The 26,776-nt window shown below is 43.8% G+C and overlaps 1 protein-coding gene and 1 long non-coding RNA gene across 4 annotated transcripts in view; one reads left to right on the forward strand and one right to left on the reverse strand.

Moving 5' to 3' along the window:
• si:dkeyp-72e1.9 (syntaxin-binding protein 4) overlaps positions 1-17,768 on the reverse strand; it is a 107,841-nt gene extending 90,073 nt beyond the window's left edge. The window contains exon 1 of one of the 3 annotated variants that reach the window (XM_063904300.1): positions 17,704-17,768. In XM_063904300.1, the coding sequence (XP_063760370.1) occupies positions 17,704-17,768 (65 nt within the window). Of the gene's footprint in view, positions 1-16,702; positions 16,904-17,703 lie in introns of those variants that run through there. The other 2 variants (XM_063904299.1, XM_063904296.1) reach the window with 2 other exon arrangements.
• LOC134877722 (uncharacterized) lies at positions 3,390-4,638 on the forward strand. Its single transcript, XR_010167613.1, has 3 exons — positions 3,390-3,556; positions 4,146-4,210; positions 4,503-4,638. It is a non-coding gene; the product is annotated as an uncharacterized LOC134877722 (long non-coding RNA).
• Positions 17,769-26,776: the final 9,008 nt, after the last annotated feature.

The raw sequence follows: 26,776 nt of genomic DNA on the forward strand, positions 1-26,776 counted from the left end.
TCACGGGCTGTGGCAGGGGCAGTCCATCTTGGTTTGGATTACAGCCGAATGGCAGCGGACCAGACCACAGACCCAGACGTGCAACACCTTAAGAGCTCAACTACTGGGCTGATGATGGAGGATGTGGTTTTTGGCGATACCAGCACCACGCTCCTGTGTGACTTCTCCACAGGCTCCCCTCGGCCAATCATTCCCATGGCTTGGCGACGACAAGTTTTTGATGCCGTCCATGGTCTCTCCCACCCTGGTTCTAAAGCGTCACAGAGGCTGGTTGCGGCAAAATTTGTTTGGCACGGCCTCAAGAAGGACGTTCGGCACTGGGCTAACACCTGTGTTGAGTGCCAACGGGCCAAAGTACACCGCCACACTAAAGCCCCGTTAGAGTTGTTCCCAGTGCCAGAGAGACGGTTTGACCATGTTAACATTGATCTGGTCGGCCCTCTGCCCTCCTCTCAGGGTTTCACCTACCTGTTGACCATGGTTGACAGGACCACCCGTTGGCCTGAGGCTGTGCCACTGACATCGCTGTCATCTGTTGAGATGACACGTGCATTTATCGGCACCTGGGTTGCCCGTTTCGGCACTCCATCAGACATATCCTCTGACCGGGGCGCGCAGTTTACGTCTGAGCTGTGGAACGCTGTTGACCAGAGCCTAGGAGTGAAACTCCACCGCACTACTGCATATCACCCGCAGGCGAACGGACTCTGTGAGCGATTTCATAGGTCGATGAAGGCTGCTCTTCGTGCCAGCCTCAAAGACTGCAACTGGGTCGACAAGCTCCCGTGGGTAATGCTGGGCATCAGAACTGCACCAAAGGAGGACCTACAGTCCTCATCCGCAGAGCTTGTTTATGGCCAGCCGCTGCGGGTTCCAGGGGATTTTGTCCCTAGCACCACTGCCCCTTGGTCTGCAACTCTCCAGCGAGCCACGCTACTGGACAATGCGAGGCTTTTCGCTCCTATCCCTACTTCCCGTCACGGCCTCCCTCAGTCGCACATCCCCGCTGGGCTTCAGACGGCTGATTATGTTTTCATTCGCCACGATACCCACAGGGGACCGCTACGCCCGCCCTACGAACGGGACCTTGGGCTCAACAGCGCCCTCTGTGACTGGATCATGAGCTTCCTGACGGGCAGATCCCAGGCAGTGCGGATGGGGAACATCACATCCTCCACCTTGACCCTCAACACCGGAGCCCCTCAGGGTTGTGTGCTCAGCCCTCTCCTCTACTCCCTGTTCACGCACGACTGCGTGGCCACACACAGCTCCAACACCATCATCAAGTTTGCTGACGACACGACCGTCATCGGCCTGATCACAGACGGCGACGAGACGGCGTACAGAGAGGAGGTCAGAGCCCTGACATCTTGGTGCCAGGACAACAACCTCCATCTCAACGTCAGCAAAACAAAGGAGCTGATTGTGGACTACAGGAAGAGGCAGAGAGAGGCACACACACCCATCACCATCGACGGGACTCCTGTGGAGAGAGTCAGCAGCTTCAGGTTCCTCGGGGTTAACATCAGTGAGGACCTGACATGGACACATCACACCAGGGTCATATCCAAGACGGCTCGACAGCGGCTCTTCTTCCTCCGCAGGCTGCAGAAGTTCAACATGGACTCCAGGATACTCTGCAACTTCTACAGGTGCACCATCGAGAGTATCCTGACTGGCTGCATCACCGCCTGGTATGGCAGTTGCACCGCCCTCAACCGTAAGACTCTACAGAGGGTGGTGAAAACTGCTCAGCACATCACCAGGACGGAGCTGCCATCCATGGAGGACCTCTACACCCAGCGGTGTAGGAAGAAGGCCGGTAAGATATTACAGAACCCCCATCACCCCAGCAACAATCTGTTCTGTCTGCTGCCGTCTGGCAGACGGTACCGCAGCATCCGGACCAAGACCACCAGACTCAGAGACAGTTTTATACCACAGGCTATAAGACTGCTGAACTCCTGAGCTGTGTGAATGTCTACTCACATCTTTTTATAGTACACACATACATTTATATATATTATACACATCGGCCATACATATCTGTTTATAGTATACATATCTATATATTATACACATCTGTTTATAGTACACATATCTATATATTATACATATCTGCCATATACATCTGCTATACATAATATATGCATCTGTCCGTACCTCCTCATTCCACAGAGTAAAGTATTTAAATACTCTCAATGTATTCCACATATGTATATATTTCACATCCTCAAATCTTTATTGTTGATATTGTAAATATTCTTCTCTCTTTTTGCACTATTTTATTTATCTTATTTGCACCATGTATGTGGAGTTGTTGGAGGAGCATGGGACATAAGATTTTCATTGCCAACATATACGCTGTATCTGCTGTGCATATGACAAATAAAACCTTGAAACCTTGAAACCTTGAAGGTCCATTCCGTGTGTTGGAGACAGGGGATAAACATTTTGTGGTGGACATGGGTGGCAAACCGGAGCGACTCTCTGTTGACCGCCTCAAACCCGCTCATTTGGATGTGGCTAGGCCCATTGAATTGGCCCAGCCCCCAAGACGCGGGCGACCTCCAGGTCTGCCCCCACCCCCTGCTCCCCTCCCTCCCAAAACCCCCACACTGCATGCCCCACACCCGTGTCATGGTGAGACACCTGCCGCAGTAGTGCCTCCTCTGCCTCCTGTGCGGCACAGCCGTTGTGGCCGTTTAATACGACCACCTCACCGATGACTGTTTTTTTTGTTTTTCTTCTTATATGGTGAATTCTGGGGGGACGTGTGTAGTGAATGTAATATACATAATTCACCTCCTTCTTAAGTGTGGTTCTACACACTGTTGTTTCATGCCTGTAAGTATGACCGTTGGTTTAGGCTTGAAAGTACGACTGTAAAAAGGGAACGTGGTCCCTTTAATTAATCTGTGTTTACGATGACGTGGAGCCCCATGCTTGTTGGTTTACAGGACAGCGCCATCTTGTTTTGTTAACTTTTACTGTGTGATTAAACGAGACACGCATTCGTGTGCTCAACTGTAATGAACGTCTCCTGCGTTTCAATACGATCTCCACAATCAAACAATTACCATAGCACCCTCATAATAACGTCACACTATCAGAGACTGGATATATTTCCCTCCTCTCTCTGGTCGCTACAACGGGGAAATGAAATTACTGGCCAAAAGCTTTTATTTACAATTATTTAAGTAAGCAGGGTAACCAGACTAACTGAAACCTACCTGTCCGCCGCGTATACGCACACACACGCACACTGTACAACACACACCTACACAGTGTACAATCCGCACCTACACACTGTAGTTACGACACGCACCTACAGCTCCTAAAGCATATGTATCAGGCTACTCCATGAAGTGTAACTGGTGTACTAATGTACCAGGTATATATTTCACCAATAATCCTTTTCTGTTCATGTTTTGTTGTTTTCACCTGCTTTGTATTCATTTCTCTTGGAGGAGCTTTTAGTTTGAAATTACGTGACCTCACTTCATGGTGAGTTCGCGGCATTTCTCTCAGTCAGCGTTACGCTCCCAGAGGAGAGGTAAGCTTATATAAGTGCCTTGTCAATCATTTGTTAAAATGGGATGAAATGCTAGACAGGGTCGCAGTTTTTTTGTTGTAACAGTTCACAAATGATGTCCTTTACTTTCATGTTGTATATTAGTTTTATTATTATATTGTATGTAATTATTTATCGAGTACTGCACTTTTGTGCAACAGGCTAGGCTACCATTCTCAAGCTATGCTAAGAGCATGGTAAGGTTTCTCAGGCAGCCTGCTGTTAGAATAGAATAGAATCGGAGGATGAAACCCTCTTTATTGTCACATACATGCACACAGCAGAGCACACACAGTGAAAGTCCTCTGCATTTAACCCATCCAAGTACTAGGAGCAGTGGGCAGCTATCGTGCAGCGCCCAGGGAGCAATGGGGAGGGGGGATTGGAGGTGTCTTTGGAGCTTTGCTCAAGGACACCACAGCAGGGCCTAGGAGGTGAACTGGGGCCTCTCCAAGTAGCAGTCCACCTTCCGTATTTCAAGTCTGTTTGGGGACTTGAACCGGCGACCCTACGATTCCCAGTCCAAGCCCCTACTGACTGAGCCACTGTTGTCTGCTTTTCCCCTTTAAAGATGTGCATGAGATCAACCTGGCTTGTGAAGTTGCTTGCTATAATGACATTTGATGTTTCACACAGGTATGTGAGCTACTCCATTATGTTTGTTTATGTACATTTGTGTATGGATGATTTCGGGTTTTGGGGGGTTATGCAGCATGAATGTATGTTCCTGTTCATTTATATTTAATATAATTCATAAAATAAAAAATATTGCAGCTGTGAGTGGATACATTCTCAAATTAATGTTTTATTTGTAACTATCAGAGATATGTTTTGTTTTGGTTATTCAACCGATTGTTGTGACAATTTTATTGTCACTAAGATGATTTCATTTGTATTTTATTTTTCATGGTATTTTATGTTGTTTCAGAAACAGAGTTGTAATGACATGGAGTCAGCGTTGCGCTCCCAGAGGAGAGATGTGCATGAGATCAACCTGGCTTGTGTAGTTGCTTGCTGTACTGATATTTCATGTTTCACACAGAGAATACATTCCCCTGGCTGGCAAAGTGAGCAGTCCATGTCTCCTTCAACCACTCAAACACAATGCAGAGTTTGGTAGCAGGGGCAGGCCAGACCGGCTACAGAAGCACTAAATGCTTTTATGAAAAATATCTCCTGTTTAAAGAGTGTAATGGAGATCTGTTACTGAGTGATATATATTATACACACTGATCTGCTTTCTGCACGGACCTCACAGCTGTTCTCACTGCAAACATCTCGTCTCGATTAAAACAGTTGAATTAAAACCATTTGTAGCCTAATATCCAGGGGGGGTGGGTGTGATTAGTAGTGTTGTCACGATACCAATATTTTGGTACCGGTACCGATACTAACATGTATTTCGATACTTTTCGGTACTTTTCGGTACTTTTCAGCAAGATTGCCGAAACGTCGCTTCAGATCGAAAGATAGTGACGGCATTAAGACTATTATGCAGACGATATGCCTATGTCAGAAAACGCTGTCACAACTTGCACCTAATGCGTTTTATTTTTTTTATTATTACTATTATATTGCATGAGTGTGACGTGATGAGGCGGGGGGGAAACATTTGTCTCCGTGCAGCAGCGAGAGAGAGAGAGGGGCCGAAGAGAGAGGGGAGAGAGAGAGAGAGAGTATACGGGCTCGGAGCTCCTAACAGTAGCCTGCAATGGAGCCGTTGTCACGTCAGAGAACCGGCTCTCTGACACATCACTGAATTTGTTTTGTGAAAGACTAGTTCTTGGCTACTGATCGTATTTCTGCGAGGATGGTAGCCTACGGACTGAAACAAACTTTAAAAACGTGAAATGTGGTTGGTCTCTGTGTGCCCTTCCAAATATTAACTAGGCTACTGAGCTATTCCATTTGAAAAGCGAACGTGCCGCATTCTCCGCTATTGAAGGCGTTATCTAGCCTACACGTAAGGTGCAACTTTTTTTTTGCCCTGACATGACTTGCTCACTTCAAAAATAGTTTGGCTCCCTGTCATTTTAAGGGGGAAAACCTTAGTTTGTGAGTTAGCCTACCTGTTGTCCCCTGAGCTCTGTATACAGGTCTGGGTGCTTGTCCTGTAAGTGTTTCGTTAGGTTGGACGTGTTGCCGCCCTTCGCTTGGCATGTTTTAAAACACCTTTTGCAAACCGGTGCATCTACATTTGTTGGTTTGCCTTCCTCATCTGACTTCAAGCCAAAATACTTCCAGATTGCACTTCGTGCCCCTGGTTTGTCAACCAGGGGAGTGACAGGTGGTGCAGCAGCCATTCTTCTCTCCTGCTCCTCTCAGTTGTATCCTAGTTACCACGCAACGTTACTGATGAGTTTCCCGCCATGTACCGGTACTTTCCAAATCCCGTACCGTACCGTTTTAAATGCCTCAGTACCGCGATACTTCGTTAGTACCGGTATACCGTGCAACACTAGTGATTAGTGAGTATCAAACGGTAAAAGGCAGAAAGTTTGATACGCATTTGATTCTCTTAAATAACTTCTTATCACCCTGGGAACAGTTTGCAGAGCTGTCATTGATTCAGCTGTGTGTCACGCCTCTATTAAACATCCTTGATGTGCAATAGCTGGGTTTCAGTTACGTGATTATGATGACGCACGAAGGTGGCGCGATTTGAGATGGAGGGCAGGAAGTAAAAATGGAGAATACGTCTATGGAGGAAACTGTTGCAGAGAGTCCGTATTGTACGGATTTAGATCCAGTTTCAAGACAAAGATACAAGCAATTAATTAACAAATCTGTTGGACCTGACCCATATCTCATGAAGATGAGTGAGTTTTCGACAGAACCTAAAGATTTGCCGACAATCGAGGCTGTTGATATCACAAAGTATCTGGTCCTTCAGACATCCTACTACACCAAACTGCAGATGAAAGTCTATAAAAGTCTGGAGGCATATCACTTTTTTGTCAGCGGTTGGGTCCACAGCCTCGGTACCAAACGGCTCCACGATGATTATCGTTTGGTCTTCGCCAGGGTGAGTGTTTGTTGGAAGACATCCGCCATGAGGTCTGTCAGTTCGTGCGTGGCAACAAGACATTTATGGAGACAGGGACAGTGTTGGATGAAGGGAGGAGGGGACAACCAAGAACATCTGAGGAAAACATCCATTGTGTAAGACAAGCCTTTGATCGTTCTCTCTCATCATCCGTACTACTGCGATTGTACTCGTACGTGCTTGAAAACCGAATTCGAGGTTTGCATAGATTTTCTGACGATCACATTTGTAATATTTAATAATAATGCTGGTTACACATCTTAGTACAATAATTGACCTTGATCATTTAATGTCCCATTCCCACTGATGCCCTCTGATTGTGGGTTGTCAGCTGGCTGCTTCGGTTCGGAGCTCTCGGCTGTCTGCTTCAGATCTGGGCTCATATCCGGGCTCTCAGCAGTCTGTTGGAGATCCAACATAGCCTCAGCACATTCCGACTGTCTCTGTTGGTGTTCCTATAGCTTCATCTTCTGCTGTCGTTGAAGAGATGCCTCTGATTTGGACTTAGTTTTTTGGTAACCGAGTTTGACCGTCGTAGCCCAGTCTACCGACTCAACGTCACTCAAAGCGCTAGGGCAGCCTAAAAAGTCCAATGAAGTCCCTATTAGACTACCGGCAACTTAATAATCATTACTAAGTAACAGAGCAATTGACCACAACCAAATGCTATATAAACACAGCCACAAAAACCAAGTAAGCTAGCTAACATACCTCTGACGAAGTGGTCGCTGCAGACACGGCATTAGCAGACTCTGCTCCTCCCGACCGCAGACGTAGGTTTAAAATCCACTTTTTACGGCGTAGTTCTGAGAGCTTTTTACATTTCTCACCTTTGGCAACGACAATCTTTGGTACTCTATAAAACACCTTTTCCTTTTCTCGGTTAGAACGACTGGAGCCGCCGTAAACTACACAAAACATTAGCATTTTTTCGGACGGCAGATCCTCAGAAGCTACTTCACTTCCTGCCCTCCATCTGAATTTCGCGCTCTCGCGATGCAGCAGTGTGACGTCAGATGAAACCAACCTATTATTGAAATGAAATGTCTTTCAACATGGCAAGCTGACATCGATTTCCGGGTCACTACCGGAGGACCGAGGAGGGGGAAATTTGAGAAATGGGCTACTCTTTCAGTAATGTGGTGGATCCCAGCTGGTGTTGTCCTATCAGAAGTAGACAAGCTCATAAAGTCCCACATGGATCCGCTGAAGTGGTAAACTTCACCACTAAATGGTAGAGGCTTGAGAAAAGCATCATGGCACGATATCAGTGGTTCTGTTTGGGTCAGCCACAAACCTTCGACCTAAGGCTGGATAAATGCAATGTAGAGGGCTTAAGTGAACAACAATGCAAAGCATCCGGCTGCTCAGCTTATTTAGACGACATAACTGTGATGACTCCATCGATCAGGGAACACCTTGGATCCTAAGCTCACTGGAAAAATGGCTAAATAGAAACAAATGCAATAAAAACCAAGGAGCTTAAGTATCCTGAAAGGAAACATGTTCTGCATTCGAGGGTCTGAGATTCCAACAAAGTCAATTGAGAACATCCTGCTGCTTTAAAGGTTTAAGATGCATCACATCCACACTGCAATGGCTATTCCTGCAGGACGACTTCCCCATGATTAAAGTGAAGGCTAACAAGGAAACATGCAGCGAATGTGCAAAGGTGAGGGTTCCTCCAACTTTCAGTCCAACTCTGCAGTGTATTACCTACAGTACATGTCGGTCGGCAGACTGAGCACGCCCCAAGTTTGGAGTAGCAGAGAGGTGTCCTATAATGAATGAGGGATGGGCGATATGATGTAAAATGACTTCATAGGATTTATTGTTTTGACAGTCACACGATTACACAACGAAAAACAATACTCACCTTTTGTCACTCTTATTGCCAATATAATGGGAAATATCTTCAGAAAAAAGAATGATAAACAGAAAGGATGTGTTTATTGCCTCTGAATACGTAGGAAAATAGGGTACTGGCCTACAGGTGTTTTTCTCCAGTAAACCTAACATAGTTTATAGATTTAACTTTACTGCCACCTGAATCTGAGCAAGACATTATATGTGGGGGGCAAAAACGTGCACTTAATCCACATGTAGAAAGAGTGTGTGTGTGTGTGTGTGTGTGTGTGTGTGTGTGTGTGTGTGTGTGTGTGTGTGTGTGTGTGTGTGTGTGTGTGTGTGTGTGTGTGTGTGTGTGTGTGTGTGTGTGTGTGTGTGTGTGTGTGCATTTAGACCAAAATGTATGTGTGTGTTCATCAAGGTAACAGACTCACAAAATCCATGCTGTAGCAGGATGTTTCGCCAGTGACTGAGATGAAGCCAGTGTACTGCCCAGCCTTTAGGGGATTAAAGGACCTTAAAATAGTGTCGTCATGGGTTGCATTTGAGGTTCGCTATAATGTGTGGACATATTAAAAATATATTCTGTGACCTTGGGAAATAAATATAAATGAACATGGAGACTCTTGGCCTTCTGTAGGAAATTGTTGAACTATTTCAAAGGCTTTTCCTCCTTTGAAATATTAATAACAACATTTGAATATGTCTCTGCTTGTGTTTGGGAAGGATATACAACGCACCACATGGGGACTACACTGCTTATTATGAGAGGTTTGACTGGGATATTTAAGAGATGGTTCTCTTGCCTTTTTTATGTTGTTAAAGTGCTACCTTTTTAAATGAAAACCTCTAAAGTCAGGACAAATAAGGACATTGTATTTCCTACTGTTGACCTTGTAGCTTATTATTATTCAGTATGTTATCTTGCAAGTCCTTCCAGATAAAGTGAACAAAAGATAAAGTTCCATTGAGTAAGGAAAAATTCAAAAACCAGCCACATCAAACTGTTTGTCCTGAAAGAGATTAAGACATGCCTAAATACTTAATATTAGAAAATTGAACAAACACAGTTTTCCTCCACATGAATAAAGAATTTAATACAAACTGGTTGGAAGAGGTAGCATGCATTAGAGATTGTGTCTACTCTATTTGATTTCCTGTGAGTACCTGCAGCTTTTTTTAAACTGCCACATAAGCGGATCAGAGTGATGAGATACTGCCACAGCACACACACCTGCTCCAGAACCATGTGTTCTGAATTTGAACACTCCAGTACTCTGTCTGTGGAGAATATGAAGAGCTTCATTATAACAATCCAAATGGCTTCAATGAAAGCATATTTGCATAAGCAGTAACACCATAGTCATTCAACAATCCCTTTGCCGATTGAAATCACACCATTCACTTTTCCACAAGCTGTCCCATCACCAGACAGAACATCAGTCATTGAATGAATCACAGCTCAACAGCACTTTTACCAATCAATGTTAATCTTTGTGATGCTGCAGTATCTGCAAAATGCTGACCGTCGAGTGGGGCACAGGTTTTTGAAAGTAAAACAATTTATTGACTTCTAATGCACCTTTTGATATTTCCATTCAATAATTGAGCCATTTGCCAGACAAATGTAGTGTTTCGAGTTGAAATATCTTAATTTTGATAAATGCAATTTAACTAGATTAATAAATCTAAAAGCATGTGTAAATAGGATGACCTATTCTAATTGCTTGACAGCCCCAGTATTTATCCAATATGTTAAGATTATGACTGATTTACAAGTCTTTTTGATTCAAATCATACTTTATAAAAGTTTAGCCAATTCTGCCATAAACGAAAGGGACAATTCATATTTTTTTCATGGCATAAATGATGTCAAATGTCGCTATGTTCCATGTGGTTTGATCGCTGACCGACAGTGATGTAGCCCAGTCTGTTTTTAAGCACCCTGGTGTCATAGCATACAATATTTTGCACCCTGCTTGTATGAGGTCTGATTATACGTGTCGCTTTGTTGAAGATAGGATTTTCTCTTGAAGAAGGTTCAAACTGAAAAGATCAAACCCAACATCAGTGGGGTTTTGATTTGGAGTAACTAGTTCAAGCTGATAAAAAAGGTAATATATCAGTACAAAAGCTGCAACATTGAAGAGATAAAACTGACAGTGAAATGGTGAGCGAGGGATTCCTTAATGATTCATTAGCCTTCATTGAATGGGAGCATTGAGCCTGTCTCAGCTAATTAAAGCTGTTAGGTCACACACTGCAGCACACTTACATCCTCTCAATTGCAAACACAGAGACTCCTGACACCTTTGACACTCCTAAACAGACAACGCACACCAGTCAGCTCAGTAAAGAAACATCAATAGGTGAAGGGGGAGGAAAGAAATCAGCAACAAGCAAACTCCCCGGGAGGCAAATCCAGTCAGCAGTTTGTTTCAGGAACCGAGCACAGAAAATCCAACCCAGGAGTCATTCCCAGAAAATCAATGGTGACCAGAGGGACAGGAGCAGTCGATAGGAGCTGAATTGAAATCCCATTACTGCACATTGATCTTACCTGACAAGGAAGAACGGAGCTAATTCTGAGAGTGTCTGTTACCGGTCTGCTGAATGTAAGAGACACTACTGAAGGAGACCTCTTGGAAAACATGTTGGATGCAGTTGTTCAGACAGTACTTCAGGTGAATGCACATGTTTGCTGTTCCTGTTCCACAATAACTTACAGAGATACTGTAAGGAGCAGACTTCATATGACCTGGTTGTAGAGCATGGTTCCAGTACTTTGTATAACAGTGAAGACTGTTGGAGCTGGCTCTGATGGAAAGTATTATCTAACAGTGTCTTGCCTAGCTGCTACACTCCTTCTTTTACATGGGAGGAATATAACCCCTTAGATTATTACACAAATTCCAAAGAAAAAAATAAATGACCACACTCTTACAGCTGTATTACCTTATGTTATAAACTGAATTTAAAATACATTATTATTTTGCCAATAATCTGTACAGAATATTTGCTTTGACAAACTTTAAATATTAATGACACAGGGAAAAAGTATTGAACACATGAAGAAAGGGAGGTGCAAAAAGGCATGGAACCCCAAGACACCAGCTGAAATCTATCAGTAATTAGAAGGCAATCCTGCCCCTCAGTGCAAATGAATATCAGCTGGTTCAGTCCCAACTGAGGGCCTGATGGCATTACAGAAGGATTTCTAAACTCCTGAATGTTCCAGTGAGCACTGTTGGGGCCTTAATCCGGAAGTGGAAAGAACATCATTTCACCATAAACCAGCCTCGACCAGGTGCTCCTCCGATATTTCCGACAGAGGAGTGAAAATAATTATCAGAAGAGTTTTCCAAGAGCCAAGGACCACTTGTGGAGACCTTCAGAAAGACCTGGAATCAGCAGGTACAATTGTTTCAAAGAACACAATAAGTAATGCACTCAACCGCCACGGCCTGTATGCACGCTGACCACGCAAGACTCCATTGCTGAAGAAAAAGCATGTTGAAGCTCGTTTAAAGTTTGCTGCACAACATTTATACAAGCCTGTGAAATACTGGGAGAATATAGCCGGATCAGATGAGTCCAAAATTGAACTCTTTGGATGCCATAATACACAGCATGTTTGGAGGTCATATGGCACTGCACATCACCCCAGAAACACCAAACCAACAGTGAAGTTTGGAGGTGGGAACATCATGGTGTGGGGCTGTTTTTCAGCATAGGGCACTGGCACACTTCATATAATTGACGGAAGGATGAATGGAAAAATGTACAGAGATATTCTTGATAAAACTCTATCAGGATGATGAAGATGAAACGAGGGTGGACATTTCAGCAAGACAATGATCCCAAACACACAGCCAAGGACACTCAATTGGTTTCAGAGAAAGAAAATAAAGCTGCTAGAATGGCCCAGCCGTTGCCCAGCCAATCACCTGACTTGAATCCAATAGAGAATCTATGGAAAGAAGTAAAGATCAGAGTTCATAGAAGAGGCCCACGGAACCTTAAGACCTGAAGACTGTTTGTGTGGAAGAATGGGCCAAAATCCCACCTGAGCAATGCGACTAGTTTCTCCATACAGGAGGCGTCTTGAAGCTGTCATTACCAACAAAGGCTTTTGTACGAAGTATTAAATACATTTCAGTAAGCGTGTTCAATACTTTTTCCCTGTCATTCCATTTTAATACACATAACTTAATTTATGGACATCTATGTTTGATTTCTTTGCATGTGTGGATTGCACGGGTTGTTACCGACATCTGATGAACATTTCATGTCAATAGCACCTTTAGAAATATATTTACTGAGAAAAAAGGTGACGTGTTCAATACTTATATATACCGTCAGAATTGTGAAAATTCATTCACAGATATTGCTAAATATACATTTGTTTACACTGGTCTCACCCTTTGCTACTAAAGTATCTGGTCATTAATTTATGTTCTATAGTCAAAACTGCACGCATATTGATTAAAGGTTCATTTGGGGTTTTTAGTCACCAGAGGTTGGAGACATTGTAATAAAATCTGTGAAACCATGACTTCAATCAAATATTCCCAGTAAGGTAAACTACGTGATTTAGTGGTTATTACTAGAATGCTCCACCTCCATAAGTTGATCATAGTAAATATTATACAAAAATAAACATCAGCATATTAACTTTGTCAGTGATGTAGCATGTGAGCATGCAGACATTAGCATTGGGCTCAAAGTATCCTACAGGGACACAGCGGTGCTAGCATGCATGGAGCGTCTCATGGCTACTGTAGTTTGAAACCAACATAGCTGCCATTTTCACAGCCAGCGCAGTGCGACAGTCTCAGTAATGCCCCTGCACTAATCAGTGCTTTCAATGAGTGTGTTCGTTGGCATTATTTGCCCATTGCTATGTTGAGGCAACAGAAAACGACTTGACCGCTGACCAATCAAAAGGTTCCTAACAGTGAAATGACCCGGAAGTACCTGAGTGGCAGCCATGATCAGAGCTGCTCAGATTCTCTATATAGGAAAGGAGCTTCAACAAGTACTCCATGACTTGCCAGAGAACTTGTGCTTTGAACTTTCAACACTCAGAAGGTCAAAAATATGAACATTACTTTTTCACTGTTAATGATCAAATAAAGTCAACCTTCATAAGGTTTACTGGGTTGTATGGGGTTCCTTTTTAAAACATGTTTGAATGGTGATATATGTGAAGGCCAAACAGGATGTACATACACTGCATTAAATGGGATTTGTTTAAGATATGTTCGTACAATCGTAGCCTAATTATTGGGATTAATGTGGATTAATGTGTGTTGACCGCAGGGGGAAGTTGCACAATCATTAAGTTTCACTTTCATTTTTTAATTTTAATTTGAACTTTGGTAATCAAGAATATACAGCTCCAGAAGAAATGAAGAGACCACTCCAAATGTTTCTTAAATCTTTATCTCTACATGTGTGGCAGCCAGTCCAGTGTCTGTTGAATTCCAACACGGAAAAAAATTGTCAGTAGTTTATAGAATACAATAAATTAAAAAATAAAAATTAAAAAAAATATATATATATATATAAAATATATAATAATAATAAAATAAGAGAAAATGATAATGCTGAAGTGGTCTCTTAATTTTTTCCACGGCTGTAGTCCGCTGTACTGGAAATTGTCATTTCTGCACAGCAGACGCCCAATAATACCATTGGCTGGCACATCATGAACAAGTGGGATAGTGTGCAGTCCAATTCTCAAAGCACCGCAGATGTCTAGCTTGCTGTCTTGATTAAGTCAAACACCATCTTTCATTAACCCGATGACGTTTCACCCAGAGGTAAAGAAATAATGGAAAGGTGATCTGAGAGCTGATATTTTGACAATTATTAATAATTGTTTTCCTACAATGAAAATGATCTCAGACTAAATAGCTGCTTCAAGCACTCAAATGCCTTGTGAAAAACAAACAGACCAAAGTGTCTCTAAGTAAGGATATATAAATATAATTATTATTTTGGACACTACTGTGCAACTTTTAACCTGAGGTAGTTTTTTTCTTGCCTCTATTGGCTTCAAGTCCACATTTTCAAAACCAATCATGTATTGAGCTCTGAGATTGGTAATTTCAATCAACCTGTTCTATCTAATTTTGCATGCAATAATGACCTTTGATGAACATGGGAGTAACAAAAGGACGTGCGTACATCATTATAATGTGTCCCGGATAAGGATGTGACAGATGCTGAGGCCAGGTGACTGAACGAGGCCACGTTGTTTCCTCTGTCACTGCAGAACTGATGGTGGTTGCCACCAGAGGCCTGAATTCCACAGGACAGGAGTGGAGTAAATAAACTGTCAGAGTGAATCCAGTCACACCTGCCACCCTGCCACCGCCCGGGGTCACTTTCACAATACAACTCAAGTCAAGGACACCAAGCCAAATCCACAAAATGAGGTTAATATTAGATCAATTTGAGGTTGTGACCAATGTATTAAAGAACCACTGTCCATAATTTAGATTTACAGTGAAAGGTTTATACCAACAACATTATTCAAAACCTCTGTGATGATCCATACAAACATGGATGGGTGGATGATATATATACTTGGTATTAGAGAATAAAAAAGCTGGATTATGAGTAAAGGAACACAATCACACAATTGAACACGAGATGTGTGCTACCTCAACCATACTTGGATGACCAGTAGCTCTTTAGTAGCTAGCTGTTACCAACATCATACTGTACATATTTACAATTTACAGTCTCACTTTAAATGTCCGAGATTTTATAGGCAGTGATGTACAGTGCTGACTTGAGTCCCTGGGTGTGGGTGTGGGTGTGTGTGTGTGTGAGGAGGAGCAGAAGGAGGGGAATTCCTCGTTAAATAGACGGTGGTCAGTGGACACTGCAACAAAGTGGCGGCAGTACTACGTGCTCTGCAAGAGGGGCTCCATTTGGAAGTGTGTGTGGTGTGAGGGGGCATCGTGTCCCACAGTTTCAGTCAGCAGCATAAACGCAACGGGTACAAGAGAGTTCATAAAGATCTCAGGACTGTCCTGGACAGGGTTGTCAGGATTCTCCAAACCTATGTTTCAGATGAAATACACATGAAGTAATAATACATGTAGGTCTGTTGGCATGTTTTCGTTAGAAAAACACCCATTTAACTAAATTGTAAATATACATGCATTCAGCAGTGCACTGTTAATATGCACAGATCATTTTTCCAGCATCCCAATAAATAGAAATTCAGTTTGGTAACACTGGTCTCTATGCACACTCAGAGCACCGACAGGAATGCGCACGCACGCTTTCAGGGCAGATCTGACATGCTGCTATCTAACTGAAATATATATATATATATATATATATCAGTTAGATAGCAGCTTAAAGGACACAGTTATAATTTGTTATTACCTTCTGCTTGTTTTTTTTCTCATTTCTCAATTTCTAATTGAGTCAGCTCAAAGTTCCTTTCCTCATTACTTAACTTAAGAGCTAGCCCTTTCAACACAGACAACTCATTAACCCGTAAGACTGGCGGTCTGACAACTGGTCCTAACCTTAACCATTTGAGGTCCAAGACTAAACATAACCGTCTTTCTTAAGTTTTGAAATCAAAGGTTGATCATAACACAACTGCAGGACCCTCCTTCCATTGTGACAGAGAGGAGTCAGTGTGACAGGCTGATTTAAAATTGAACAAAAGACCAACATTGACCTGATGGTTCTGTCTAGTCAAATCTAGTGCCAAAAGCAAATCTGAGAATGAAGAGAAACCAGTGATTGTACAGGGCCATCTGTCTCTCTGTTTCAACTTCCTGTTGGATCAGTGCTGGCAGCTGCACTGTGGGATTCATGCTTCATGTACCTCTGTTCAAATGTTACAGGGCACATAATGAATTCAATTCAATTACTCAAGTAAAGTACATGTACCTCAAAATGTTGCTTAAGTACAGTACTTGAGTAGATCTACTTAGTTACTTCCCACCTCTGATAGACCAAACTAAAAAGCAGTGTCTGGTATTCCCACATATCAGCGAGTCAACAAGTCATTATCCTGCATTTCACACACACTCGTTCCTCTCACTCTAAGGGGACAGTACAACCAAAGTGCAAGCTTTGGTCACTCCTCACACTAGCAACCCAGACACACTGACCTCTCTCCTGGATGCCTTGGGAGCAGCAGTTTCTCAGCAGATTGCTCAGCATCCCCCCACCCTGCCTCCCTGACTCACACCTACCTGGTCTTAATGGTGGGGTTCATCCTGAGGGGAAACAGTCCCAGGTCTATGTCGTTGCAGTCAGGATTAAACTCTAAGGCTCCGGAGACGTAAATCAGAAAGTAGTCCCAGAGCTCGGGTAACTTCTTGGATGAGAGAATCATGAGGGAAACTTCAGGGCAGGATGTGTGTGTGGGAAAGACGGCTGGCAAAAGTCGTGTGTCATCCAGAGAGGGGGGGCACAGTGTCACCGAGCGTCCTGCAGTTCGCCTTTAAACACTGAGCCAGCTTCAACATTCCACTCAGCACCTACATTTAGCTGACTGACTCCTCCCTTCAGGGCCATAGCAGGGACAATTTCACCCCCCCCAATTTCGCCCCACTCACCAACAGCTGAGGCATTAGGCATTCACAATTCCATCTTTTTCTTTTAATTTGGAAAACTTTGATACTGAAGACAAATGAGTTGTCTGCTGCTTTATGGATGCTAAATGTATTTCCTGTCATTATGTAGCTTTTTTGTCATTTTAAAATGCCAATGGAAGTACGCATAAAGAGGATTCATCCCACTCTTTAAACACTTCATTCAAACTGCACATACTTTATGATGTATCGTAAGTAGTAAAATTGTTGCATAAGGTTATATATTCAGTATTATTTCCATTATCCTTTCATATTAAAGGATCATTCCAAATAAATGATCATTAACTCATTAACACCATTTCTTACACGCACACAAATCTAAACATGACCAATCAAAAAAGAACCCTTTAATTAAAAATGTAATCACCTGAGTGATGACTCCACTGCTTTGCTCAGAGGGTGTGTGAAAGCAGGGAGCGATACCTATACAACAAGCAGCACTATGACTATCAAAGCCCAGCGTCACAGCCCGGGTTATAATGTCTGTCGCATGTTTCAAGAGAACAGTATAGAGGTTCTGTTTAAGGCACAAAAAAAAGCAGGATGGAAACATAACTTTTGCTTTTCTCCTGTAGAGCATGAACGTATTTATCACGTACCAGTAAATGAGCGACAGTCCATCGAAGCGCTCGAGCTCTCTCCCCCGCTGCTTCAGCAGAGACATGATCCCGATGTGTGTGTGTGTGTGTGTGTGTGTGTGTGTGTGTGTGTGTGTGTGTGTGTGTGTGTGTGTGTGTGTGTGTGTGTGTGTGTGTGTGTGTGTGTGCGCTCCGGTGTTCAGCTTCCACAAGAGAAACTTGTGTCCAGGTCCCTGGAACGCATCCCTCTGCCCGCGTGCCTGAGCACTTGGATGTGTCAGCACTCCTCAGATCAGTTAGCCAGTGCTCCCGGTAACCGAACGCTGCTCTGTCGGCACTACACGTGAGCCTTTCCTGCTGACCGACCTTTATCCTTCTGTTTAACAAAATGTCCCGGTGTCTTCAGCCGCTGAACTCACTCCTGACTCTCTACTGACCAGGACACACTGTCTCTGACTGTGGATCAGTGCTGCGTTCAAGGTCCAATTAAGAGAAACGGGCCATGCGCTGTCTGCAGGGTGGGTGGTGTGCCTGCTTATCCTAAGATAACTAATCGGCCAGCTTTTCTTTATTCTGAAGAATATGCATCACCAACGGTACAAATTAAAACAAAAACTCTCCAGTGGTCTTGCTGTGTTTGTTCAATAATCACTCATTTATTTCTGACAGTGGTTTTCCAAAAGACATTTTTAACTATTTGTCTATCTTCAGTGGTTTTAAGTTACTAAGTACAGTACATGTAGTCAAGTACTGTACTGAAGTACAATTTTCAAGGACTTGTACTTTACTTGAGTATATCCATTTAATGCGACTTGGTACTTCTACTCCACTGAGGTAAATGGTGTACTTTAATCCACTACATTTATGTAACACCTGTAGTTACTGTACAGATTTAGATTAAGGACGTGAAATGTAATCAGCCTTTAAATCAGCCTTTAGTTCACCTGGAGTAAATTCAGCAGCTACCCTGCAGTATACAAAGCCATTCAAACTAGCTGCACCTTTACCAGCTCTGAGAACACTTTAATGATCAATAATTATAAAACATATCAGAGATATTATTCTGAAATGGACCAATCAAACAAATACTTATTGTTGGTATATGTTGATGCCAATACTTTTTTACTTTTACTTTAGTAACATTTTGAGAGGACTTTGTGGGACTTTTAACAGAGTATTCCTACACTGGTATTTCTACTTTTACTCAAGTAAAAGATCTGAGTACTTATACCACCCCGTCTATCATAGAAAGGTAATCTATTTATAATCTGATATTTGTGTTGACCAAGTCTCTGTAGGATATACCAACCCTGACTCAGATCTAATGTCTATAAACATCTGCCTTGTGAATGCAGAATCTCTTAACTAAAGTCTTAGTCCTGATTTCTGCTGGCACTGTTGGCCTCATAGGCTAGATCATGTGTGAGTGGGGGGTTTGAATGATCATTTTTAAGATTGTCATCTTCCAGGTTGGGTCGTTCATGGAGACGAATAAGAATCTGTCCTCAGAAATTTTTCATTGCAATTTGGGGGTTTCAGCAAACTGGAAAAGTAGTCATTCTACATTTTAAAACATCAACCTTTAATGAAATGAGAAAAATCATTTTTGCTCTTACCATTGTTGTTATGCATTTTCATACCCTACCCAATGGTGATTCAAATATTAATTTAGCTTTAAGTGGAAATGGTTAACTTTTCAAATGTTCAGCTAAAGCGTTTTCCATTGTTTTTGCAGCTGCTGTGGGATCTCTTTCTGTTTCCCGGCTTAGAGCTACCAAAAACACAGGACACACAGCGTTTGTTTCCAAACCAACTGTGCAAGTTGGTGAAAAGATATTGCCTGTCTGTAGATCTTCAGATGTAAAGTAAATCAATCTCCTAGTCCTTGTTAGCAATCTGGCTACCGTATAGGGCGGGAAACAACGGGAAGAAAATTCCCAGCAAGAACTTTTTTTAAGGCTTTGCATTCATGGTCACATCCCTCAAGGCAGGGTAAAGTTTCTACAGTTTACAACTCTGGAGAGTCATCAGTTGCCTCTTAGAGAAATGGTCTCTGGCAGGAAGTGGTTTAGGGAAGAGGTTGTCAGGGCTTTTACTGTGAGAGCGGAATGCAACCCGAGGTAAACAGAAGTGTGAAGTTCATACTGAGCCAATCTAAATACTGATATTCTAATCATTCTCTAGCCAATACATTTTGCATCAACAACTCGTTATTATAAATTAAAGCAAAAGAAATGCGTCTACTGCCAATTTAGAAATTTAAATTCTCGAAGCCCATCAAAGAAATGTTGTTTAATTTGTTCTGAAAAAAGTATGTTCTTGACAAACACAATGCTGATTCAAGTACTTTATGGAGTGATCATATTGGAAATATCGATTTTGGAGATCAAACACAAATTAAAAAATGCAAGCTTTCAAACAGCATTAAAACAATGATTCTAAAATCCTGCATAAAGACCTGCCCCCTGAAGACAACTCTGTCAACACTGATGAATGAAAGTCAGATAATGGACAAACATGATATTTTATCTGGATTATCAAGTCTATTAAAAGTTCATACAACATGTCTTGTGTTCCTTTTAAACACTACACACCTTATTGAAGTGGTCCGGTGCTGGGGCACCACAATATTCATCATATAATTTATTGTGTGTTTTCACATCCACTAAGCCCTGGATGGGGGAGATTAGAAGAACCTTCCTCCATGTCTCCCCCTGCAGATGGGAGACTGATGCTGGGAGGAGAGTGTGCGACAGCTCCAGAGACCAGATAGAGGCTAAAGCAACTCAAATCATATATCAGTATAATATTATTTTGCTGCAGTTGCACAGGCTGTGGTGCAGGGAGGGCTCCAGTCTGGATTTCCGAATCGTTTCACCCCTAAATACTGTGTTTAACTTGGGAAGGGGCTGGGGGGGTTCAATATTAGATTTTTTGTTTCAACCATTATTTCCCCTTGTTTAAAAAAAAAACAAAACACCATTTACCTTACCTACATTTGAAAAAGAAAAGGAATACACAAGGCAATACAAATCAAAATGTTAATTTTTTCTTAAATGATTCACCATTTAGCAACACAACACATGTCACAGCTCTTCAGGAGTTTAGGGGACAGAAAAACGTATTGGTCAGAGCATGTTTAAGGTAATATGCAATTCATTCATAAGACTTACCTGCAATTAATACTCTAGTAGAGTCTCACAATGTAATCAAACAATGCTCTTGTTTGTTTGACCTAATTGTGAGTCTCAATATAATCATGAGAATAATTAAGTTATTGTTAAGGGAATGCCTGTAGGTCTATCACCAACTACTCATTGATTAAAGCTCATATTGGAAGCTAGCCTGGTGCTATCCATCCTCACAGCCTCATAAAGAAGCTTCTCATCAGAGCTGCTTTCAATTCAGACTGTGGTTCAGAGGTGAGCCGCTCCAGGTCAGTGCTCTGACTCTGATCAGGTGGATTGGGGACAGTGAGCTGGGATCAGATAATCCAGTCAAATCCAGCAGAACCTGTCTTGGAGGAACATGTGAGCGAGAGGACAGCAGAACAGGTGAGGGACGTACATGTGAGAGTTATGAGAGGACAGCAGACCCTGAGAGGAAGAACGTGTCTTACAGGAACATGAGAGAAAGAGGACAGTAGACCAGATGTGGGAGAACGTGTCTTACGGGAACATGTGAGAGAGAGAACAGCAGACCAGGTGAGGGAGGTACATGTGAGAGTTATGAGAGGACAGCAGACCCTGAGAGGAGGAACGTGTCGTACAGGAAAATGACAGAGAGAGGACAGCAGACCAGTTGAGGGAGAACGTGTCTAACAGGAACATGTGAGAGAGGACAGCAGAACAGGTGAGGGACGTACATTCTTTTTTATTTTGCAGGAAGCAAGGCTCAGAGCACTTCTTGAGTGGGAAAAGTGAGAAGTGGTGCACCTGGGTGAGGCCCAAGCAGTCGCTTTGGGTAAAAGTGTCCTTGGGCAAGATTCTTTTCTACAAATTGCTCCTGTGGGGATTTTCTTCTTAAATAATAAGGACATAAAAGAGAAGAAGACACGTGGCAGCAGTGTGTCAGTCTGCAGGTACTTGGCCTGGGAACCACAGCGTCGCAGGTTCACGTAGAGACTGAGTGTGGGCTGCTAGATGGAGAGGTGCCGGTTCACTTCCCGAGGTGCCCTTGAGCAAAGCACCAAAACAAAAAGGAAACGGATGGCATGTGGAGGCAGTAGCTCAGTCTGTAGGGACTTGGCCTGGGAACAGAAGTGTTTCAGATTTACGTCCCGATTGGACCAATGAAAAAAAAAAGCAGACGGTCTCGACGTACCAGACTCAGGCGACACAAGCTGGCTTTGGGGACGTGGAATGTCACCTCTCTGGGGGGGAAGGAGCCGGAGCTTGTGCAGGAGGTGGAGTGTTACCAGTTGGATCTGTTGGGGCTCACCTCTACGCACAGCGTTGACTCTGGAACCTAACTTCTTGAGAGGGGTTGCCCTCTATTTGGAATCAGGATCAGAATCAGAATACCTTTAATAGACCCACAGAGGGGAAATTTTCATTGTTACAGCAGAAAGAGCCAAAGACAGCTTAATGTTACACCCAAGATACTAAAGAAATATACAAGAATCACACAATTTACAAAATACACAAAAACAAAAGTATAGCAGCCAGATATGTATTGCACAGTTATTGACACAACTGGGGGTGTTATAGTCAGTATTGTTATATGTGAGGGGGTCTACCGCGGGCCATGATGGTTATAGAGCAGGGGTGTCCAAACTACGGCCCGGGGGCCAAATGTCCATTTTAAATCGGCCCTCAACAAATTCAAAAGGTAGAATGGAATATGGCCCCTACCTGAAACCCTTCTTAAATTGTACTTCTTAAATATATATGTATATTTGCACAGTTGTTTTCATGTTTTAATAAACCCACTTTTCAAATAAATTGGCGCCGTCTGAAATCCACCACCAGCTCTTCTCCGGTGTTGCCCAAGGTGTGAGCAGCAGTTCAGAGTATTCGGCCTTCTTGGAGACCCTGAAAAGAGTCCTGTATGGGGCTCCTGAAAGGGAATCCTTAGTCTTGCAGGGAGACTTCAACACACACGTGGGCAATGATGGAGACACTTGGAGGGGCGTGATTGGGAGGAACGGCCCCCCCTATCTGAACCAGAGTGGTGGTTTGTTACTGGACTTCTGTGCTAGTCATAGATTGGCCATAACATAAGTTGATCAGTTGATCACCATCTGGTGGTGAGTTGGGTCGAGTGGCAGGGGAAGCCTCTGGACAGACCTGGTAAGCCCAAACGTGTAGTGCGGGTGAATTGGGAATGTCTGGAGGAATCCCAAGTCCAGGAAGCCTTCAACTCACACCAGATCATGGCGTTTTTCGGGCTTCCCTGTGGAGGCTGGGGACATTGAACCTGAGTGGGCGGTGTTCGAAGCCTCTATTGCTGAAGCTGCGGCGGGGAGCTGTGGTCTCAAGGTCTTAGGTGCCTTAAGGGGCGGTAACCCTTGAACCTCCTGGTGGACACCGGTGTTCAGGGAAGCCGTGCGACTGAAGGAGACCTTCCGGGATATGTTATCCCTGGGTACTCCTGACGCAGTTGTGAGGTATCAACAGGCCCGAAGGGCAGCAGCCTCAGCCGTGGCCGAGGCAAAGCAGCGGGTGTGGGAGAAGTTCTGAGAAGCCATGGAGAAGGACTTTCGGTCGGCAGTTGTTCTGGAAAACCGTCCAACACCTCAGGAGGGGGAAGCAGGGAACCATCCAAGCTGTGTACAGTAAGGATGGGACGCTGTTGACCTCAACTGATAGTGTGTTAGGGCGGTGGAAGGAACACTTTGAGGAACTCCTGAATCCAACAACTCCGCCCTCTATGTTAGAGGTGGAGCTGGAGTATGAAGGGGGATCAACTCCAATCTCACGGGGGGAAGTCACTGAGGCAGTCAAACAACTCAACAGTGGCAAAGCCCCGGGGGTGGATGAGATCCGCCCAGAAATGCTGAAGACTCTGGGTGTTGAGGGACTGTCATGGTTGGCACGCAGTGGCGGTGCGTCAATAGTGGGCGCTTGGGCGCCGCCCACCCTGACTTTTTGAGTTAAAAAACGTTATATATACAACATAATTGAAATAAGAAATGTACCGTGTTTATGGGTTAAATGTGTATGGGAGACCACTGTCAAGAACCGCTAAAATGTGTCCGGACATAATATATTGCCATTCGCCTTTTCTGAGAATAGGCAGGTCGGCTACCGTCCGTGGGCGCCGATAACATGGGAGTCTATAGGAGAGCTTATACTTTTCTCAGTCATTTTAGCAAGGATAGCTTTTCATTGGGGGATGAAACTTAGATCTGTGGGCGCAAATCTTTGCGCCCACAGCCAATGGCATTGTTTCTTAGTTCAATGTGACATTCTTAGATAGCTACGCGATTGGACTATTTCGGCGAATCAGCATCGTTATCATTCCCTAACCACAAGCGTAAAGAGCAGCACCGTAGCTAGCTGAAACTTAGATTGAGTGAATATGGCGACATCGATGGCTGAGAACTCCGTGCAAGCTCTACTTAAAACACCGTTTCATCGACTATCAGATGTCGAAAAGAAGAAATTGAAAGACTTGGGACCCGAGCGTCCGGATTTAAACATTCAACAGACGACCACTGATCGCGGGAGAACCTACACTCGGACCTTCTCCTCAAACTTGTATGCTAAGCGGAATTGGTTAGCTGGTTGTACAGTGAGCAATGCCTTTTTTTGTTTCCCTTGTCTGTTATTTCAAAGTCCTGGGACTGAAACACTTTGGACTACAACCGGGATGAAGGATCTAAAGCACTTCACACAAAAATGTAAGAAGCACGAATGTGGCCGCAGCCACCTAACCAACTGTCTTAAGCTAAACCTCTAAAAAAGTGCTATTTAAACCGTGCCGCCCAACTGCGCCCCCCCCCAAAAAATGTTCACCAGCCGCCACTGTTGGCACGTCTCATCAACATTGCGTGGAATTCGGAAACATTACTGAAGGAGTGGCAGACCGGGGTGGTGGTTCCTCTCTTTAAAAAGGTGGATCAGAGGGTGTGTGCCAATTACAGAGGCATCACATTACTCAGCCTCCCCGGGAAAGTTTACTCTAAGGTGCTGGAAAGGAGGGTCCGGCCGATTGTCGAACCTCAGGTTGAAGAGGAACAATGCGGATTTCGTCCTGGTCGTGGAACGACGGACCAGCTTTTTACTCTTGCAAGGATCCTGGAGGGGGCCTGGGGGTACGCTCATCCGGTCTACATGTGCTTTGTACTACTGTGGGAGGTGCTGTGGGAGTATGGGGTGAGGGGGTCTCTACGCAGGGCCATCCGATCTCTGTACTCCCAAAGCGAGAGCTGTGTCCGGGTCCTCGGTAGCACGTCGGACCGATTTCCGGTGAGGGTTGGCCTCCGCCAGGGCTGCGCTTTGTCACCAATCCTGTTTGTGATATTCATGGACAGGATTTCGAGGCGCAGTTCGGTGGGCTAAGGATTGCACCGCTGCTTTTTTGCAGATGATGTGGTCCTAATGGCCTCATCCGTCTATGACCTTCAGCACTCACTGGATCGGTTTGCTGCCGAGTGTGAAGCGGCTGGGATGAGGATCAGCACCTCCAAATCTGAGGCCATGGTTCTCAGTAGGAAACCGATGGAGTGTCCACTCCAGGTAGGGAATGAAGCCTTACCCCAAGTGAAGGAGTTCAAGTATCTCGGGGTCTTGTTCTCGAGTGAGGGAACAATGGAGCGGGATATGGGCCGGAGAATCGGAGCAGTGGGAGCGGTACTGCAGTCGCTTTACCGCACCGTTGTGACGAAAAGAGAGCTGAGCCAGAAGGCAAAGCTCTCTGTCTACCGGGCCATTTTTGTTCCTACCCTCACCTATGGTCATGAAGGATGGGTCATGACCGAAAGAACGAGATCGCGGATACAAGCGGCCGAAATGGGATTTCTCCGCAGGGTGGCTGGCATCTCCCTTAGGGATAAGGTGAGAAGTTCAGTCATCCGGGAGGGACTCGGAGTAGAACCGCTGCTCTTTCGCGTTGAAAGGAGCCAGTTGTGGTGGTTCGGGCACCTAGTGAGGATGCCACCTGGGCGCCTCCCTAGGGAAGTGTTCCAGGCACGTCCAGCTGGGAAGAGACCGAGGGGTAGACCTAGGACCAGGTGGAGGGATTATATCTCTTCACTGGCCTGGGAGCGCCTTGGAATCCCCCAGTCAGAGCTGGTTGATGTGGCCAGGGAAAGAGAAGTTTGGGGCTCTCTGCTGGAGCTGATACCTCCGCGACCCTGACGGATAAGCGGGAGAAGATGGATGGATGGATTAATAACGTAACAACGTAAAATGTAATTAATGTTTGGGATTCTGTTTGTCCATTTGAAAATAGCAAAGAAAAACACACACTGTCCTAATTGTTAGTAAGGCAGTGCAATATACAGAGTATAAAGCATGCATGTCATAATTTCGAAAATTAGTTTAAATGCTTCAAAGTATATTACGTCAAAAATGAAAATGTTGAATATAAGAAGTGTTGTTGCTGTAAGATGTCAATCTGTGATGAAATTCATAAAAGCATAATATGTCAAAATGTTAAGAGTGATTCTGTACACTCTAATGAAATGAAACGCCATACCAACATTGTTATTCATTGTTGATCTATTTGGTAAGTTCTTATATTATGTTTATTTTGTTACGGGTGCATCATGTGTGTCTTGTGCTTCAGTCTGCAGAATACAGACAGGGTTCTTATGCATGCAGATTTAATGTATATGTTGTAGCACCTCCACTAACGGCCTGACCTGCTATTTTAATTGTGAGTAAATGCAACTCAGCTGCAGCAAGTCTAATAGTTTGGATATAGCACCATCTTGTGGAAAGTTTTCAAAAGAAACTGCTGAAACACTGTGAACAAGACCAGGAGGTAGATAAAGTTGTCCTTAGTAACTATTTAAATAAATGAAGTCTCACACTTTGAGGGAAAAAATACAAATCCAGGGGACAACACATTCAGATAACATACAAGCTACTGAGTAAAACAACATTTGAACATTTAAAAACTAAAATAATCATCTGTGTCCAGGATT

This window comes from Eleginops maclovinus, chromosome 16 (assembly GCF_036324505.1).
Source record: "Eleginops maclovinus isolate JMC-PN-2008 ecotype Puerto Natales chromosome 16, JC_Emac_rtc_rv5, whole genome shotgun sequence".
Taxonomy (NCBI): domain Eukaryota; kingdom Metazoa; phylum Chordata; class Actinopteri; order Perciformes; family Eleginopidae; genus Eleginops; species Eleginops maclovinus.